At 42.3% G+C, this 17,868-nt stretch overlaps 1 protein-coding gene across 4 annotated transcripts; it reads left to right on the plus strand.

The window, feature by feature from the left end:
* Positions 1-2,037: 2,037 nt before the first annotated feature.
* On the plus strand, positions 2,038-17,404 carry SAYSD1 (SAYSVFN motif domain containing 1). Of its 4 annotated transcripts, none has more exons than XR_007128241.1 (3): positions 2,041-2,374; positions 7,762-8,213; positions 16,901-17,404. XR_007128241.1 is itself a non-coding variant. In XM_047734635.1 (2 exons), the coding sequence occupies exons 1-2, from the start codon at positions 2,168-2,170 to the stop codon at positions 8,104-8,106; spliced, it is 519 nt and encodes a 172-aa protein (XP_047590591.1). In that variant the 5' UTR covers positions 2,038-2,167; the 3' UTR covers positions 8,107-8,695. The 4 variants fall into 4 exon arrangements, 2 of the variants coding, with proteins under 2 accessions (XP_047590591.1, XP_047590590.1); XR_007128242.1 differs by lacking the exon at positions 16,901-17,404 and adding an exon at positions 8,708-11,281; XM_047734635.1 differs by lacking the exon at positions 16,901-17,404 and having other exon boundaries at positions 2,038-2,341; positions 7,762-8,695.
* The last annotated feature ends 464 nt before the right edge of the window (positions 17,405-17,868 follow it).

The following is a 17,868-nucleotide window of genomic DNA, read 5'->3' on the forward strand; positions in this document are numbered from 1 at the left end:
CCTCCTTCTCCACACTCACCCTCTAATTGATCTCATCTAGTACATAGCTTTAAATGTATCATATAAATGCTGACGATTCCCAATAGGCATCTCTAGGCCTTCTCCCTGAATTCATTTTCACCATCCAATTGGCTACACCGGATATCCAACAGGCTTCTCAGACTCTTGGCATATCCTAAACAAAACTCTCCATGTTCATTCCATAGTCCTCTCTTCCTAGTCTTCCCTCATTTCAGTAGAAGGCCCCAGCACCTTTCACTTGGTTACTCCAGGTGTGTTTGAGGGGGGAGAGAGGATGGCAGAAATCTATCATGCTCTATTCCTTTTTTGCACATTCCATATCTAATCCATCCACATATCACGTGGCTCTAATCTTCAAAATATATTGGGAATCTCACCACCCCCATCACGACTACTCTAGGCCAACAGTCAGCCTCTCTTGTCCTACTGCACCCCTAACTGGTTTTCCTCCTTCTACTCTTGCACTTTTCCAGGGCCCCAGCTGAAGCAGCCAGTGTGATCCTTTAAAAATATGTCGTATCTTGTTGTCTTCTATTCAAAAATCTTCCAAGCACTTTTCATCACTCAGACTGCAATATATAAAGTCTTCACCATGACCTATAAGGCCTTACATCTGGATATCTGTGAACCTTTATTTTCTTCAATTCTCTCCCTCCCTCTGCTCTGGTTATGGTGGCCTCCCTAATGTTCTAGGAGCAAGTTAAACATAGACTTAAGGTCTCAGGACCTTTGCACTTACTGTTTCTTACAACTGAAACATTCTTTTCCAGATACCTGCATGGCTCACTCATTTCATTTAGGTCTTTGGGGAAATGGCAACTCCTCAGAGAAGTCTTCCCTTAGCTCTGAATAGTCCCACCATCCTAACCCTTACTTTATTTTTCTTCACAGCACTAATCAGTACCTGACAGTACATTAAATATAAATATGTAGTTCACACATTTGTCTGTCTATTCAGAATCTAAGCACAGATAAAATGGGTTCGTTCTAGTCACTCTAGCATCTCTAATGTCAGATACAATTCTTGACACAGAAGTGTGTTGATAAATATCTGTTAAATGAATGCAAGACTCCATTCTACTCTATCTAGTTCCTTGACTCCAACTCAGCAAGATGCAACAGATATTTGAGTCTCAATTATGTGAGTGGCACTTAGCTAGATGCTTAGAGCTTTAAAAATCTATCTACCTAACAAGAACAACAACAAAAAATAATCTAACAGACACGTGAATTGTGACCTTTTGGGTGAGTAAGGATTAGGAGAGAGCACAAGGGAGCCCTCAGGGCACCAGAAACGTTCTTTTTCTAGGTAGTACTTATATAAGTGTAGTCATCGTTATAAACCCATTGAGCGGTACACTTAAGATGTGTGTATTTTAAGTTGCACCCCAATAAACGTTTTCGTTTTATTTTTAGTTTCTGAGCCATCTAGACACAGCGAAGGGGTAGTTTGCATTGTGGCAAAAGCAATGATAGAGGGTCTGCACGGCCTGCTGCTGAGTGAGCCCTGACAGTCACCCTCCGAGTGCGAAGGTCGCAGACTCGTTTAAAAGGAAAGGGGAGACTGTCCTGTTTCTATTGATCCAGAACCTCCCAGAGATGATGGGGCTTCCTCAATGCCCTGGGACCTTCTGAAGCTGGCGTGCAATAGTAGTGCCTAACAGCTAAAGGCATGCACCATCTGGTGGGGAGGGGATCCCTAAAGGGAGATGGACCTCTGAAGAACTTTCCTCGGAAAAGCCCCCAAGCGAGAGGGGAACAATATAAGTCTTTATGTTTTAGATTTTTTTTTAAAGTTTTTATTTATTCATGTAATCTCTACCCCTAACAGGGGCTCAAACCCACTAGCCCGAGATCAAGAGTCCTGCGTTCTTCCGACTGGGCCAGCCAGATGCTCCTATGCTTCAATGCTTAACCATTTCGCCTGAGAGTATGACACCACGAGCACTTAGAACGGACACAAACGGCACATTCCGCTCAAAGAACGTCACAAACCCCGCGCTCGGCGGCCAGGCCGCCAGCACGCAGGCGCGGCACAGAGCTGTCGCTACGCAGGCGCAGTGCGGCCGGGCACCAGGTACAGCGGAGGGCTGGGGCCCGGCCGGCGGATGCGCGCTCCCGGCGGGCGGGGAGCGAGGCGCGCGCCATGGAACAGCGGTTAGCAGAGTTCCGGGCGGCCAGGAAACGGGCCGGGCTGGCGGCCGAACCTAGCACTTCGAGCGCAAGTGCACAAACCTCAGGAGAGAAGGCGGAAGCAGCTGCAACTCCAAAGGCAGCCCCAGGCTGGCTAAAACGGTTCCTGGTGTGGAAACCGAGGCCTGCGAGTATCCAGGTCCAGCCCAGCCTCGTTCAGGTGAGAGGAGGCCTCGCCCCGGGAACCTGGCTTCAGGGACGCTGTCGTGGCCTCCCAGGAAACTGCGGCCGAGGCCCCGCCCACTCCCCGCCCACCGCGTGGTAACCTAAAGGCCACGCCCCCGACGAGGAGCGGGCCCCGCCCCCTCCTCTGGTTTCCACCTTCGGTGGCGGAGCTGGCGTGCTTGCGCCTCCCGCCTGCTCCCGGCTTGGGCTGGGCGTCTCCGGTCACTCTTGTCAGCACTCATCCGTGGTTTTGACATTTTCTTTCCAGCTTGCCACCCACGCAGCTCCCGATGCCAGTCGGGAAGCGAGAGTCTAGGGCCCTGGAAGAAAACACCTCTGCTCTTGAGTTATTGTGATGCCCCGTGCCTTCCAGAAACCTCCCCACAACCGCTTTCAGCCGCAGCCCTCCGCTAATGGCGGGTCAAAGGTCTAATTGGATACTGCTAAAAAGCGGCGGTAATTAAGGCTTCCTTTGATTCCGCATCTGGGCCATATGCAGCCTGTAGCCCAAAAAGACTATGCTTTAGAAATGGCATTTGACTACAAGACTTGCAGGTGTGGTCGCTCTCACTGCCAGAGGTGGCTGATGCTGGGGCATCGCTACTGAATTAGGGAAACTTACTCAAGTTCAGTAGTGAATGTTCAGGAGAAAACATTGTTTAGACTATTAGATCAGTATTGCAGACTTTTCACCCTTTAATTCTCTTATTTTGCAGATGATCTTGATTCCCATCTTGTATTTTCATTTAGTTTTCACTCAGGTAGAGTGGCAAGGTGCCTTGCAGGTGTGAGACTGGATTATTTACGTTGAAATACAGGACACAACATCAAGGGTGCCTTGAGGCAATCTGTGAAAAAGCCTTTGTATCTCAAAAGTGTAATAAGAGCCAAAAATTCCTTTTAAAAATGAAAATGTATTGGAGAAGTGTGCTTTACTCCTCTTAAAATTATTTATCTTCGTTCATTTATTACTATACTGCACAACATCTGGTTTAGGCAATTTTTTAAACCAAAGAGAACTCAGTTTTGATTAGATATTATTCTCCATGACACGCAGGGGTCCATTAGGCTTACAGAAAGCGAGTGCAGCAGGGTTTAAACAATCCATTTCCTTGCATGCGGTTTGTCTCAGGATAACTTTATTGTTGATTAGAACTCACTGAGCACAATTGCTTGAGATTTTAGAATCTACTTTCCTTACGCTCTTTCCTCTCTGCAGTTTAAAAAAAAAAGTCTAACCCACACAATGAGTGTTTGCCTGTATGTCTCATTTCCAAAGGAGTATGAGATCATTGAATTGGACTAGAAAAGCTGAATTTGGAGAAAGTTTCCATCATTTAAAGCCCCAAAACTGATGTCCTGACAAAACGATGACAGGAAATGCTAGACCCACAGTTGGTTTTTATTAATTACTCCGTTTTTCATAAGGCACTCTGTCTTAAGCTCATTTTTATTGACTCCGTTATCATTCCTGGCTTTGCTCTGGTGTGAAAATTCTCATTAAATTGTTTCTTTTCCTCCCAATTTACAATCCATCTCTCTTAATAATTTCACTGACACATGGTGGCTTGTCAGACATTTCTTTAGCCTTCTGTTTGTAATTGCTTCTCGGTTGTCATTGATAAGGAAGCATCCATATCCTCCTTACCCCACTCTCCAATTTAGCTTGAGGAAAACAGTCCCCAAGATAAAATACTTTTTGTGACAAGCTTCTTCCAAATGAAGACTGGAATGCTTGTGACTTTTTCAGTCCTGTAAAAAAAACCCTGTCTCCTTCCCCAGGCATATCCCGCAGCACCCTCCGTGTACCATCTAGCTCCCAAGGTGCCCACACATCCTGTGACTCCTCACTCCTACCCTTGGCTCAGGTTGACCCACCGCTCCAATGCCCTCCTTCTTTGGAGTCACCTGGCTAACTAAGCACAGCTCCCTCCAACCCAGGAATCATCTTTTAATTTCTTCCTTTCTCTCACCATCATTCATTTATTCAGAAAAATTCTATCACGTGCCCACTCTGTTCTAGTTTCTGTCCCGAATCTGGGGAAACAGGGTGATAAGGGCAGACAAAGCCCTGTTCTCAAAGAACTTGCACTTGCATTTGGGGCAACACACACTAAACAGAAGAACAGAATAATGAATGCCAGGAAAGCAGAAAAAACAGGTTACTGTGCTAATGAATTGGGGGTGACAGGTGCACCTGTCAATGAGGCAGGGCAGGAGGAGGTGGGCATTTTATAATTAGGAGCTACTCTTGGAGAAACCTAGGACAAGGCCAAGGGCACATGTGGTAACATGTTTGCTGAGGTTTATAGGAGAAGAGGGAGCCAGCCAGGTGATGTAACGGGAAGGGGGCATGCCGCTCAAAAAGAGCCACAGGTGCAAAGGCCCTGAGGTGAGAAGCAGTTTGATATTTGAGAACTGGAAGTACTTTCTGGAAGTACTATCTTCTACACAGAAGCTATGCCTCTGTGTGCTGTGACGACCACAGACACTTCCATCTGCAGCTTTCATAGCAGAAGCCACACTAGTACTAAAACAAATGCCAAATAAGGTAAAGGAATTTCTGTATCTTTCCTTTTGTTTTTTCCCTTTGGCAGTTGGTTTGCCACCCCCCCCCCATCTCCCTTCTAGATCTCTAACCCTTCCCCTTACCATCCCCCATAAAGGCCCCTAATTAAGTACAAAGGGCTGTGGAGAGAGACCATCCTAGGATCCTACATCAGTCTCATCCCTGCCTATCTCTCACTGTGTGACATTAGGGGAGTTACTTCACATCTCAGCATTTCCATATCAGTAAATTGGGATCAGTAGTGCCTGTCTCCTGGATGACAGGAGATCAGACATCTTTTTTTTTTTTTTTTTAAAGATTTTATTTATTTATTTGTCATAGAGAGAGAAGCGAGAGTGAGCACAGGCAGAGTGGCAGGCAGAGGCAGAGGGAGAAGCAGGCTCCCTGCCAAGCAAGGAGCCCGATGTGGGACTCGATCCCAGGACGCTGGGATCATGACCTGAGCCGAAGGCAGCTGCTTAACCAACTGAGCCACCCAGGCGTCCCGGAGATCAGACATCTTGAAGGCACTCAATAAATGATGGCCATGAGCATTATTCTTTTTATACTCCCTCAATAATAAACTCAGTCTACAGTGAATTTCAAGTTGTACACATTCAAAATGTATTCCGTATCCCTCAGTCCATCATTTCTCTCTGATTGGTGGTATGTCATCACCCCCGTTATGCCCAGTCTTCTCTTACTGGGCCTCCTGCGTGAGCTTCTCATAGTTTCCCTGCTTCTACTCTGGTAGCCCATTCTCTATCTGGCTTAAATATAAATCAGATTATATTAGTTCCCTGCTGAGCCTTTCGGTGATTTCCCTATTGTGCATACGGTCAAATCTGAAAGGAGCATTTTTTGAAATGACACACATTTACTTAACTGCAAGGGGCGCACATTTACTTAACAAATGTGTGTGTGTGTGGAGGGGGTGTGTTGCTGATAGCATGTTAGGGGGTTTTCCAATCTAATTGAAAAGGTAATCATTACAACGTTGACACTAGAAGAGGTTCTAACAAAATAGAACTTCTGAGACAACGTAAATCAGATGACCTATATTTTTTATCGAGACCGAATAATGTTTTGTGGTCCCTTTTTAAATGATCATAGCGAGAATGGGGGATATAATTGAAGAAATGAACTAAAAGTTATGCTCTGCATTGAGAACCTATGTGTGGGTTGCTGTGTTTGGCTCTGGAGACATCAAAGGATAGTAAATGGTAGTCCATTGGCCTCCTGCTAGCAATCTAGGGACACATGTGACCTGTATTAAAAGAAAAAAACACTTAACCTACAAACAGTTTGGTGCTCAGTGAGAAAGACAGGCACTCAGTGCTCTGGGAGACAGAGGAGGCACCCCTCCTTGATGGCCAAGGAGGTCAAGCATACACAGTTCACCAGTCATGCCTGTCCTAGGCTACAGGTGGGCAGTGTCTCTGGGTAGTAAGATCTGTTGAACTGGAGTAGAGGTTCATTGATAGAGCAATGGATTGTGGATTGTGTTGTACAGGGAATTTTTTAAACCATTGTTTTTCAGACTACAAATTGCGACCCATTGGTGGATGGTGAAATCAATTTAGAGGATCTAGTCCTCTGCTAAAGATGAATTTTTAAAAATGGAATAGAAAATGAGAATTTCATAAGTGGTGACGAATATTTGTTGGTTTGTGAAACTTTTTCTATTTTTTTAATATGTTTATACGCTGGGTCCCAGTACAAAATGTACTTCTTATTATGGGCCGTACCCAAAAAAGTTTGGAAAAATGCTGGTCTAGAGATCAGGCCTCCCTAAAGCTATCTAAATACCTGTTTCTCCCATTAGCACCCAACACGGGGGCCTGTGTACTGGCATTTCTATGTATTAAATAAATGGAAGGCGTTGCTTGGATTCCAGCCCATGGAGTTTAAATTTTAACTTGTAGGCAGTAAAATTTGTTGAAAGTTTGTGAACAGGAGGTTGGTGGGTGTTGTAGGAAATTCACTTAGCAGCTTTACATAGGATGATTTGGAGAGGGAAGAGATAGGAGGCAGGGAGTCCAGTTAGGAGACACACTGCCTGGACCTGACAGTGAGTAGGATGGTCCCAGGATGGAAAGGTTGTGGCTATCCTAATGATTTGTTTTATTTTTAATTTTTTTTAAAGATTTTGTATATTTGTCAGAGAAAGAAAGAGCACAAGCAGGGGGAGCGGCAGGCAGAAGGAGAAGCAGGCTCTCCTCCAAGTAAGGAGCCGGATGTGGGACTTGATCCCAGGACTCTGGAATTTGGTGGAATTTTCTGAGCTAAAGGCAAATGCTTAACCTGAGCTGAAGGCAAATGCTTAACCTGAGCCACCCAGGTGCCCCTGATGATTTGTTTTTAATAAGTGGAAGGGATTTTTGTTTCCTGTTTCTGATATAGTCCTCATTTTAGAATCATGTCACTCACAAGACTGTAGCTCATCTAATCAAATCAATAAACATATTGATTCTGTGTGTGAAGCATTAGGTGTAGTTGTTGCATGATCAATTATGGGGAATTTCTGTACGGGGCTCAGATGAGCTCTTGTTAGCAGCAGACTAATCTGAGGAAGTGACTCCCACAAATGGGAATCCATCTGAATGCCGTCAGGTTTTTATCAGGTCACATCTCACTAAGTGCAGATCAGTTTTGATTCAGTCCGAGCAGGGCACAGGAGCTCCTTGGAGATGATTGTTTTAGAGAGCATGGCCAGAAAATAGAAATCAATGAGCCAGAAGCCTTTCCAGAGCAGTGAGAGCTGTCTCTCCAGATTGGTTTTGATCCTCTGAGCCCCGTTACCCTTTATTCTTTCTTTTGTTTGTGTGTCCTAGGAAGCGGCTTGGCCTGGGACCAGCACATCACAGCCACCACAGAATACAGCCATTCCTCTGCCAGCACCCCGGGACCAGTTTTTTCTGACCAATGTCACCTTCCTGAAGGTTCTTCTCTGGTTGGTCCTGCTGGGACTGTTTGTGGAACTGGAATTTGGCCTGGCCTATTTTGTCCTGTCCTTGTTCTACTGGATGTATGTCGGGACACGAGGCCCTGAAGAGAAGAGAGAGGGAGAGAAGAGTGCCTACTCTGTATTCAACCCAGGCTGCGAAGCCATCCAGGGCACCCTGACTGCAGAGCAGTTTGAACGCGAGTTACAGTTCAGACCCCTGGAGGGGAGATAGATCCAACTCTCTTGTTGTGCGGCTGGCCTCCCACGTGGTCCTCCTCGCCCTTGGACGTGGGCTTGTGGGTTTGATTTCAGGTGCCCAAGACTAAGGACAGCTTGCAGGTTAGTTCTGTGACTGTGAAGTTCTACATTTTTTCCCAGATCTTTTACTGCAATTTTATCTCTGAACTTTTCTTTGGTTTTGGTGAAACCCTCTGAAAGACACTCACTGTGGATCTGATGCAATTTATAAAACTTACGTACTCAGGAAAGAAATGTTTGTCTCATTACTTGAGAAAGGTGGTTTTCAGAGCATTAGAAAGGCACTGAGGAGAAAGGAGATGGTTTGAAAGAATGGGGAGGTACATCAGGACTGTGTATTAAATAAGTGTTCTCTTTAAAAGTCTTTTCATATTTATAGCACTCCCCCTCCACCCCAAAAGTTTAAGTTGTAAGTTTCGGTTTTTATTTTTGGGGTTTTTTTTTGTTGTTGATGATGATGTTCGTTTTTTCATTGTTTTGTGGTTTTTGTTTTTTCCTAACTGCTTTAAATCTTGCTTTTCTTCGTCGTTAATGGTATTGAAAAATAAAATATCTTTAAAACACCTGCTTTTCAGAAACAGATCCCCATTGCCCATCACCATCTTCCACTCTCCTCAGTTATTCTGCTCGCATTCAATGATGGAAGATATGAGAAGACAGAGTCCTAAGTGACAGGTGTGGGGGGGCATTTCACAAAGTCAGTATTGGTCGATTTGGTAAGTGGTTATTCGTGGTAAATTCAGCAAGAAAGAAATTCTTGAGTGTGTTCAAATAAGAGCTGTGGAAGTGGAACTCCAGACTTAATTGGCTGATCCGTGTGTTTCTTATATTCCGAGAGCTGTAGAGTAAGCAGTCCTGTTGCCTGTGGCCTCAGGTGAGAAATTATGTAAAAAGTGATAACCAGACATGATTCAGTCATCCTTCCTTTTCCAGTACAAAGTTAGAGTTTGGATTCATTAAAATTGGGCAAAGCAAACCATCAAATATCTTTTTCATGGTTGGCACTGATAAGTAAGAAGAGTCTTGTTTTAAAGCCATAGTTTTTTCTTAAGATTTTAAGAAATTAATGATTCCTTAATAGGTTTGCAACTTCAGAATTCAGTCATTCTTATATTATGACAGTAACTTTAGTATTTTTGAGATATTACTAAACAATGGGTGCTTGTTGCTAAATTCTTGTTTCATTCTTGCCTGATTTGCTTATTATAGCAAAACCGTAGCTCAATTTAAATTTAACTTGTATTCACTGAGTGCCAGCACTCTGGTAGGTGCTTGAGATAGGATAATGAAAAAAGCAGACATATACTCATTGCTGTGAGCATATGGTCCAGCTGGGAGTGGGGTGCTGGACAAAGTAAAGCAAGCAATATCAATAACAAAGTCAGGTGGGGCGCCTTGCTGGCTCAGTTGGAAGGGCTTATGACTCTTGGTCTTGGGGTTATGAATTCAGGGCCCATGTTGGGCATACAGATTAGTTAAACTAAATAATAATTTAAAAAATAATAGAGTGAGATAAGTTTCAGTAGTAGGAAGAGTATAGAGGGGATATTCTCGTGAATCACACTTTGTGGCTAACTAACCTATGTGTTTCAGTCTTTGTTGAACATTCTTCTCATCTGCTGATCATCTCTCCCTATGCTGACTGGGAGTTTAGCTGTCCCTCGGAGTCATCTCTTAAGCACACGTTTCCTTTAGCTCAGGAAGAAGTCTTTTCTTTCTTGACTTCTATCTAAGTGTGGGAAACACATGAATCTTTATGAAACAGACAAGTTTTTTATCATATTTAAAGATATATGGTATTGTTTCCTGACTTATTTTCTTCAGGCTTTCTTCATTTCTCTGATATTTTATTTGGGCTTTTACATTTCATGAAAGTCAAATACAAGGAGGAAATATCGCTGCTCAAAGACACACTCCAATGCCCAATTCAGTAAGCCTTGTTCTCAGGAAGAATTTTCATTTTAAAAAGTGTGATTCAAATTTTTACCTAAAACAAAGTGCCTGTAACTCTGAATGGGGAACATTTGATCCAATTAGCAATCTCAGCAAACTAGAGACTTCGCTTAAGCAAAGCAGAGACTCAACTTAGGAGAGGATCACACTAGCATTCTTTGAAAATGTAGCTATTTATAATGAGGTACAGCTTGATTGCCATAAACCCGTCTTTCCTGGGATTTTCTGTGCATAAGCTGTCACCTCTCTTTCCTCACCTCTTGCCAAAGGTTGTATGTAATGACAGCATTAACTTCTAGGAAAAGTGGGGTGTGAACCAATTAAATGCATGGCAGAGAAGAGAGGAAGGGACAGTGTATGTATTTGCTGTTCTTATCAGACCATTAAGCTTTAGGTGCAGTCTTGATTTCCTGAATTTAGAAAGGCCTATTGATCTCAGAATTTCCGCTCAGGGCCCCACCATTAGCTCAGCAAGCAGCTTCCATTAAAGGCTGCCTCTGTCACCAGGGAACTTGAAATCCCAGACATGCATTCTGTCCCTATGATTGTTCTGTGCACGGGTGAGGTCATTTCTGTCCGAATCTTACAAGAAAATTGGTTTTTGCTTTTATTCACATTATCCTGTCTTGTCTATTCACAGAGACTTCGAAATGAACCTCTACTTGTAGGGCTGGAAGGAACCCCAAAATGCCACCAAATGCATCCCCCTCACCTTGGGCACTTTATTCCTGACAGTTTCTTTTTGTTTCCCTAGTGACCCTTTAAGAAGAATCCAGGTACAAGATGTAGGCACTTTTTAGGAAATTCTTTACTGAAAGAACTTAAGCCACCCACATTATTTCTTATCTAATCTCAGGGGACACAGAGCATCCTTCCAACCAGTGGACTGTTACTCTATTCTCTCTCAATCCTCCCTGTCCTTCAGGCTAAATTATCCACGTTGTACCTCTCGGACAATCAATTTCAAGTTAGCCCCAACCTGCTGTGAGGTTCCAGGGCAGGGCAGGGGTCAATGTCCCAGTTGGTGGGTGCAGTGAGTGACTTTTCTCGAAAGCTCTAGAGTTTCACCGGTGATGGTTTACGTATATATATCTTATGCTATTAGGGATGTACTTTGAGTGTAAGAGGTCTTCCACATTTGCCTTTTGACTGATCTCGTCATTAAGATTAGGCTCTTAAGCTTTGTGCTAAAATTTTTTTAAAAAGGAAGTTATACAATTGGCAGAACGATGATCTTCAGCTGGGCAGAAAAAAGTAAAATTCTGACTGTATGTTTTGTTTCCTGCCGGCCACACTGTTAGCTGTCTACCAGCAAATAATTTGTATTTAGGCTTGACGCTACTGGGGAACCAGTAAGTGAGCTTGGCCCGTTGGTCTGAGAGCCAGGATACCTGGTGGGGCTGGGATGCCATGGAGCGTCTTGCCACCAGGGGGTAGCATAGAGCTGCTGCTATACATCCTGGTCCCTTCCCAACACTTGATAATTTATGTAATGTGGAAAACCCACTGGGATGTTTATCTGAACCACTTGTGCTGCCTTTTTAAGAGTTCTTTTCACTTCAAGATTCACAGAGGAAAGGGCTCATCAGAGGTCCTGGGAAAGGCACAGAAAGCTACCAGAAGTGATTTATACCGATATTTTAAAATAAAACAACAGCCCGTCTCTAGACTTAGGAGGCAGCATGGCACTTGGGGTTAGCACTGTGCTTGTTTATACCAGAGCTTTGTAGGGGGGTGGGGTTGGGGAAAGGGGGATACTAGAAACGTACAAGCTGGCAGAGAAACTTGACCCCCAAGCCAAAGAAAGTAAAATCTGAACTCTATGCTCTGGCTTTTGTCACATGCTTTTTTATTTTGCAACATTGGAACATTGATAAAGCCAGATAAAGATCTGGATCTCTCAGAAAGCTGAGAGAGAAGACAAAGGACACAGAGAACCACATTATAAGGCATATAACATAATACAGATGTTTATAAAGGTCTAAAGGTCTAAGTGTGTGTTTGTTAGGGGAGGAGTCATGAGAAGGAGAGATCACGTTCAAATCTAAATTGTAGACTACATAGGATTGTCACTTTCAAACGAAAATACTGTTTCCTTAACAAGCCGTAGATGAATATTTTGAAAAGTATGGACTGTGGACCAACTGCTTTAGAAACTCTTGTAATGATGCTCAAATGCAGATTCCAGGGCCCCGCCTAGACCCCACTGCCTGAGAATGTATGGCAGTAGCGCCCTGAGAATCTGCATTTTAACAGCCTCCTTTGGGCAAGCTCCATTTCACCAAAGATCAAGAGCCACTACATAAATCACAAATGTTGGGGCGCCTGGGTGGCTCAGTCATTAAGCGTCTGCCTTCCGCTCAGGCCATGATCCCAGCGTCCTGGGATCGAGCCCTGCGGGGAGCCTGCTTCTCCCTCTCCCTCTGCCTCTCCCCCTGCTTGTGTTCCCTTTCTCTGTCTCTCTCTCTGTCAAATAAAATATTTTTTTAAAAAATCACAAATGTTAAAATAGGGAGGAAACAGCGTGTATTAGATTCAATCAAAGAAAGATGGGTATGTATTTTAAAAAGGGGTAACAAGGTTTGCCATTTTTCAAACTGTTCGCCTGGAACACACAGAGAAAAAGAACCCCCTGCCTGGCTTTAAACTACTGAGGAACTAGCTCCAAAGACTGTAAGATAATTAAAGATGTGTTATTTTTGAAGCTTTCTTTGTAAACAATTATTACAAAAAGAAGTACGTGCTCATTTTAAAACATATTGGAACTATAGAAAAGAATATTTTTATTTTTGTTCTCCCATGCATACATGTCAGAGTTCAAGAGACACAGAAGATATGCGGGACTAGAATCTCCCTCCCCCACGTCCTGCTGTACTCTGTCCAGCCCACAAATGATAGCACACTATGCACGCCATCCTGCCCTTTGCTTTCTTTTTTCTCTTAGGTTTTGGGCTTTATTTACATGCACCTAACATTTTTATGTAAGAGAATGACATGATCCAACTTTCTTTTTTTTTTTTTTTTAAAGATTTTATTTATTTATTTGACAGAGATCACAAGTAGACAGAGAGGCAGGCAGAGAGAGAGAGAGAGGGAAGCAGGCTCCCTGCTGAGCAGAGAGCCCGATGCGGGACTTGATCCCAGGACCCTGAAATCATGACCTGAGCCGAAGGCAGCGGCTTAACCCACTGAGCCACCCAGGCGCCCCCCAACTTTCATTTTTAAGAGATCACCTGGACTGTCATGTGGCAAGTGGATTCTCCGTTGCCTTCATTTGTCCATCTGTCCATCCACCCACCCATCCCATCCATTCATCCATTCATTTATGGATCTTTTTGATTCCCGTGTGTGAAAATGTTCGCATATGTTTTTATTCAGCTAGCTTTTAAGATTTTTCTTAACAGGGCGCCTGGGTGGCTCAGTGGGTTAAGCCGCTGCCTTCAGCTCAGGTCATGATCTCAGGGTCCTGGGATCGAGTCCCGCATCAGTCTCTCTGCTCAGCAGGGAGCCTGCTTCTCTCTCTCTCTCTCTCTGCCTGCCTCTCTGTCTACTTGTGATCTCTCTCTGTCAAATAAACAAATAAAATCTTTAAAAAAAAAAGATTTTTCTTAACAGATATTGACAGTATGGCAAAATTATTGAATTATGAAGTATATTTATACATTCTATTTTTTATGTTAAAGTGGAAGGTTTAAATTTGGGGAAACCAATAATATTAATGATAATTAAAAACTAAATTGAAATATCCTACAAGTCAACACAATAAAAATTACAAATATTTTAGAAAAAGAACCAAGTAAAATCTGTAATCATTTATTTCCAAAACAGATACATTTGTGCATTCATCAATTTAACAGCATTTTACTGAATAAATTTTTTTACTAAATTCATTCATCAATGAAAGAATTATAATCTGTAAATGTGACCAAATGAGACATAATAATCTATGAACCAGCACTTGCTTTTTAAACTTCTATGACTATATCATATCTCTCCATATCTATCTGCCCATCTTTATCCATTGATCTGTTGGTCTGTCCTGTCTTCAGGTTTGGGCCATTTCTTGTGAATAGATTCAGAAACCTAACAGAGTATCTACTGTGCAGGTTGATGGAGCAACTAATCTTTGCCAGACCTGGTGCTGGGCTCTGAGCACACAGAGAACGTAGACAAGGTCCCTTTTCTCAAGGTGCTCACAGTCACATGGGAGAGGCAGCCAATAATCAGATAGTTACTGGGGTAAGCGCTATGACGGTGTGATGGCTAAATGTGGGCCAGAGCATAGAGAAGGGGATCAGAACACTCAGGGGTTGGGAAGGGCCAAAGTCACCTAAAGGTGACATTGTATTGAGTTTGAAGGAGCATCTTGTACTCCCCAGAAAAAGAGGCGGGGGCAAAGAGATAGCCTTTCAGTCACAGGAAACCACCTAGGAAAAAGGTGACAAGAGGGAGACTAGGGTGCTTGGGAAAAAGTGATGTATTCTGAGGACTTATATTACTTCTTTCAACTGGTTGTTCCATATATATATATATATATATATATATATATATATATATATATGGAAACTGTTGATTTCAGCATGTTAATTTTGTTATAGCTCTTGTCCTTTATTGAATTTTTTTTTTACTAATTATAGTGGTGTTTCACTTGATTCTCCTGGATTTTCCACATAGATTTTTTTCTTTTCCAGTAAAATAAAATTTAACTCCTCTTTTTCCAGCTTTTATGCCCTTGTTTTTTCTCTTTACCTGATAACAGCAGCTAGAACATCTAGAAAAATGTTGAATCAGAATGATAGTCAGTGATGTCTTTGTATTGTTCTTGACCTTAATGAGCATATTTTAGTATTTTCCCACTAAGCGTGCTGCTGGCTCTGTGGTAAGTGGATGGCTAATTATCATCTGTATTTATGTTATTAAAAGGCTTTTTCCTTCTTAAATTCAGAATGGATGTTGCATTTCACAAAATCTCTTTCAGTGTAGCGGAGATTATGTGATTTTTCTCTTTGACCAATTAATGTGATCAGTTTATATATTTACGCACATTAAACCATCCTTTTATTCCTGGAATAAATGACTCTTGATTTTAATGTACTGTTCTTGTAATGTGCTGATAGACTCTTGCCATTTTTAATCAATCATTTTCATGAGGTGATAGTATTTTTTTAGTATTTTTCAGGTTTGGGAATATATAAAAACCTATTTTTCATTACAGATTGTCCCGCTTTCATCATTATAAAAAGCCATATTTGTGTTCTTCATTAATTTTTGCCTGAATTCATCCTTATCTGATGTTAAGATTGGGACCCCTGTTTGCTTTTTGTTTGAATTTGTCAAGCACGCCTCTGTACACTGTGGTTTTCAGCCTGAGCCCTTTTGGTCAGGTGTGTTGCTTGTATGTAGGGAATAGTTGAATTTTACTCTGTAATACATTAGGGGACTATTTTTCTTTTAATAGGTGAGTTTAGCTCATTTTTATTTATTGAGTCTTGTTTATCTCATCACACGTTACGCTTTCTGTTTATATTGGTCATTTTACCACTTAGTCTCTGTTCCTTGTTTTGTTTTCCCCTTTCCCCTTTGTGTGTGTGTTTCTTTTGATGATTTAGAAAACTTAGATTTCTGTTCCAAAGTTTTTTTTTTACACTTTTATTACTTAATCCTTTGGATTTTTAGCCAGTATTTGTTCATATCATGTAAAAAACAAGTATAAAAAGTTAGTATTTCCACCTTCTCCCTACTTCTCTCCATTTCCTCAATACTCAATCCTGTTGACTGATTGGTTAATCGACTTCCCATTTTTAAATATAATTATAACTTATTACTTATTTATTAGCCTTAAATCACAGATTGCTACCTATGGCTATGAAAGATGAGGGAATCAGCATAACAACACTGCTGTACACCTATCACCCATTTTTCTTTGATTTTATTAGTTATATCATTACTATATTGTTTAGATTAATAAGAGCCACATTTTGTTCTTTAATTATCATGTATATATTTGTTTTAGTCTCAGTCCTGCCTATAATTGATATTTTTTTCACTTCATGATAAGCTGTAAAAAATTCCCATGTCCTTCTACAATATTGACTTTGCCAGCCGCTAATATTTCTGTATAGATAAATGTATCATTATTTATTTAGCCAATCCTTAATTATTATTAACCATTAATTTGTAGCCAGTGTTTACTAGTATGAATAGTATAAATAAGCTAACCTCTTTGAAATTTAAAACCATATCTCAGACACTTAGAAAAGAGTAATTAGAGGGGTGCCTGGGTGACTCAGTGAGCTAAGCGTCTACCTTTGGGTCATGATCTCAGGGTTGTAGGATCAAGTCCCACATCAGGCTCTCTGCTCAGCAGGGTGCCTGCTTCCCCCTCCCGTCTCTGCCTGCCTCTCTGCATACTTGTAACAGATCTCTCTCTCTGTAAAAATAAAATAAAATAAAATCTTTAAAAAAAAAAGAATAATTAGAGACCAATCATGATAGTGGTCTCAAACCCTAGTGACCATTCAGATCTCCTGGGAATCTTGTTAAAATGAAGATTCTGATTCTATAGGTCTGGAGCAAGGCCTAAGATTCTGCATTTTAAATAAGTTCCAAGGGGCTGCTGATGCTATGGGTCTTCAGACCATACTTTGAGTAGCAAGGTCTTTGAATACGTTTTGTGTCTGGAGTTTTGCTCAAATGAAAAAAAAAATGCTAGAAAACGTACTCCGTAGCAGTGGTTCTCATTGTGCCCCGTGACGCATTTAAAATATTAGGAAATTACTGTGATTCATGAATGTTCATTTTGCCATTTTATTAAGGTGTCTGCAAGGTGACCCTGTGTTTTATACCTGCTGGCTCGCCTGGGCCTAGTGGGGGTGTGTCCATGGGAGACTGCCAGATGTGCATGTCGCCACCACCGGGGAAAAACAGCTGAGAATCTACAGACCAGCAAGGAGGCAGAGTTCAGACAGGCACGCTGGAGTGAGCTGGCAAAGAGATGTCTGAACTCCTATCCCTGGGAGACACATCTTTAGTGTGGTGGTTGGTTGGTGGTTTATTGTTTTTATCCTACCAGGCCCTAAGTGATCTGGCCCCTACCTGCCTCTCCCAGTTATACTCACTTCCTTCATGTTCATTAGACACAGGGGGTTAGCAAAAAAAAAAAAGGTTTGGCCTTCCTCTGGACAGGGCTGGACAGTAAATAGTTTTCTTGAGCGTACATACCATCTTTGTCACAATGACTCAACTTTGCCATCAAAGAGCAAAAGCAGCCATGGGAGACAATATGTGAACAGATGAGAATGCCAATAAAACTTTGTTTATAAAACTGAGCAGCGAGCCATAGTTTGCTGACCCCTCCTCCAACACACAGAAGCAGCCTCTGCGCTCGCATTCTTTGCACGAGCTGTTCCCTTTGCTTCAAACTCACTTCCCCTGGATGAGCCTGGATTTGTTCCCTTACTCCAGTCAGGCCTCTCTGATGTGGCATCACCCAAAAGGCCTCCCCTGACCCCCCCGTACAGACAACACACCTCCCCTATGTGTCCATGTCCCTTCCTACCTCTCTCCTATGGTGAATACTTCATCCCACTGCTTTGCTAATGATATGGGTCATATTTTGATGATTCCTAGGGAAAAGCATATGCGTTTATAGGCAGAGCATTTTTTATACATTTAGCCGTTGATTTACAGCGGACCATCTCTATGGACACAAATGGATTTGTTATGCAGCATTGGTTTTAATCATGCTTCTTCTAATGACTTTCCCCCGAGATTTAGACTGACT

Source organism: Lutra lutra, chromosome 6 (assembly GCF_902655055.1).
Source record: "Lutra lutra chromosome 6, mLutLut1.2, whole genome shotgun sequence".
Classification (NCBI taxonomy): domain Eukaryota; kingdom Metazoa; phylum Chordata; class Mammalia; order Carnivora; family Mustelidae; genus Lutra; species Lutra lutra.

Bases quoted from the DNA above. Each gene is read 5' to 3' on its own strand.
- SAYSD1 (XM_047734634.1), top strand. From the start codon at position 2,168: ATGGAACAGCGGTTAGCAGAGTTCCGGGCGGCCAGGAAACGGGCCGGG. The intron at 2,375-7,761 runs GTGAGAGGAGGC...TGTGTGTCCTAG, and splicing joins TCCAGCCCAGCCTCGTTCAG to GAAGCGGCTTGGCCTGGGAC.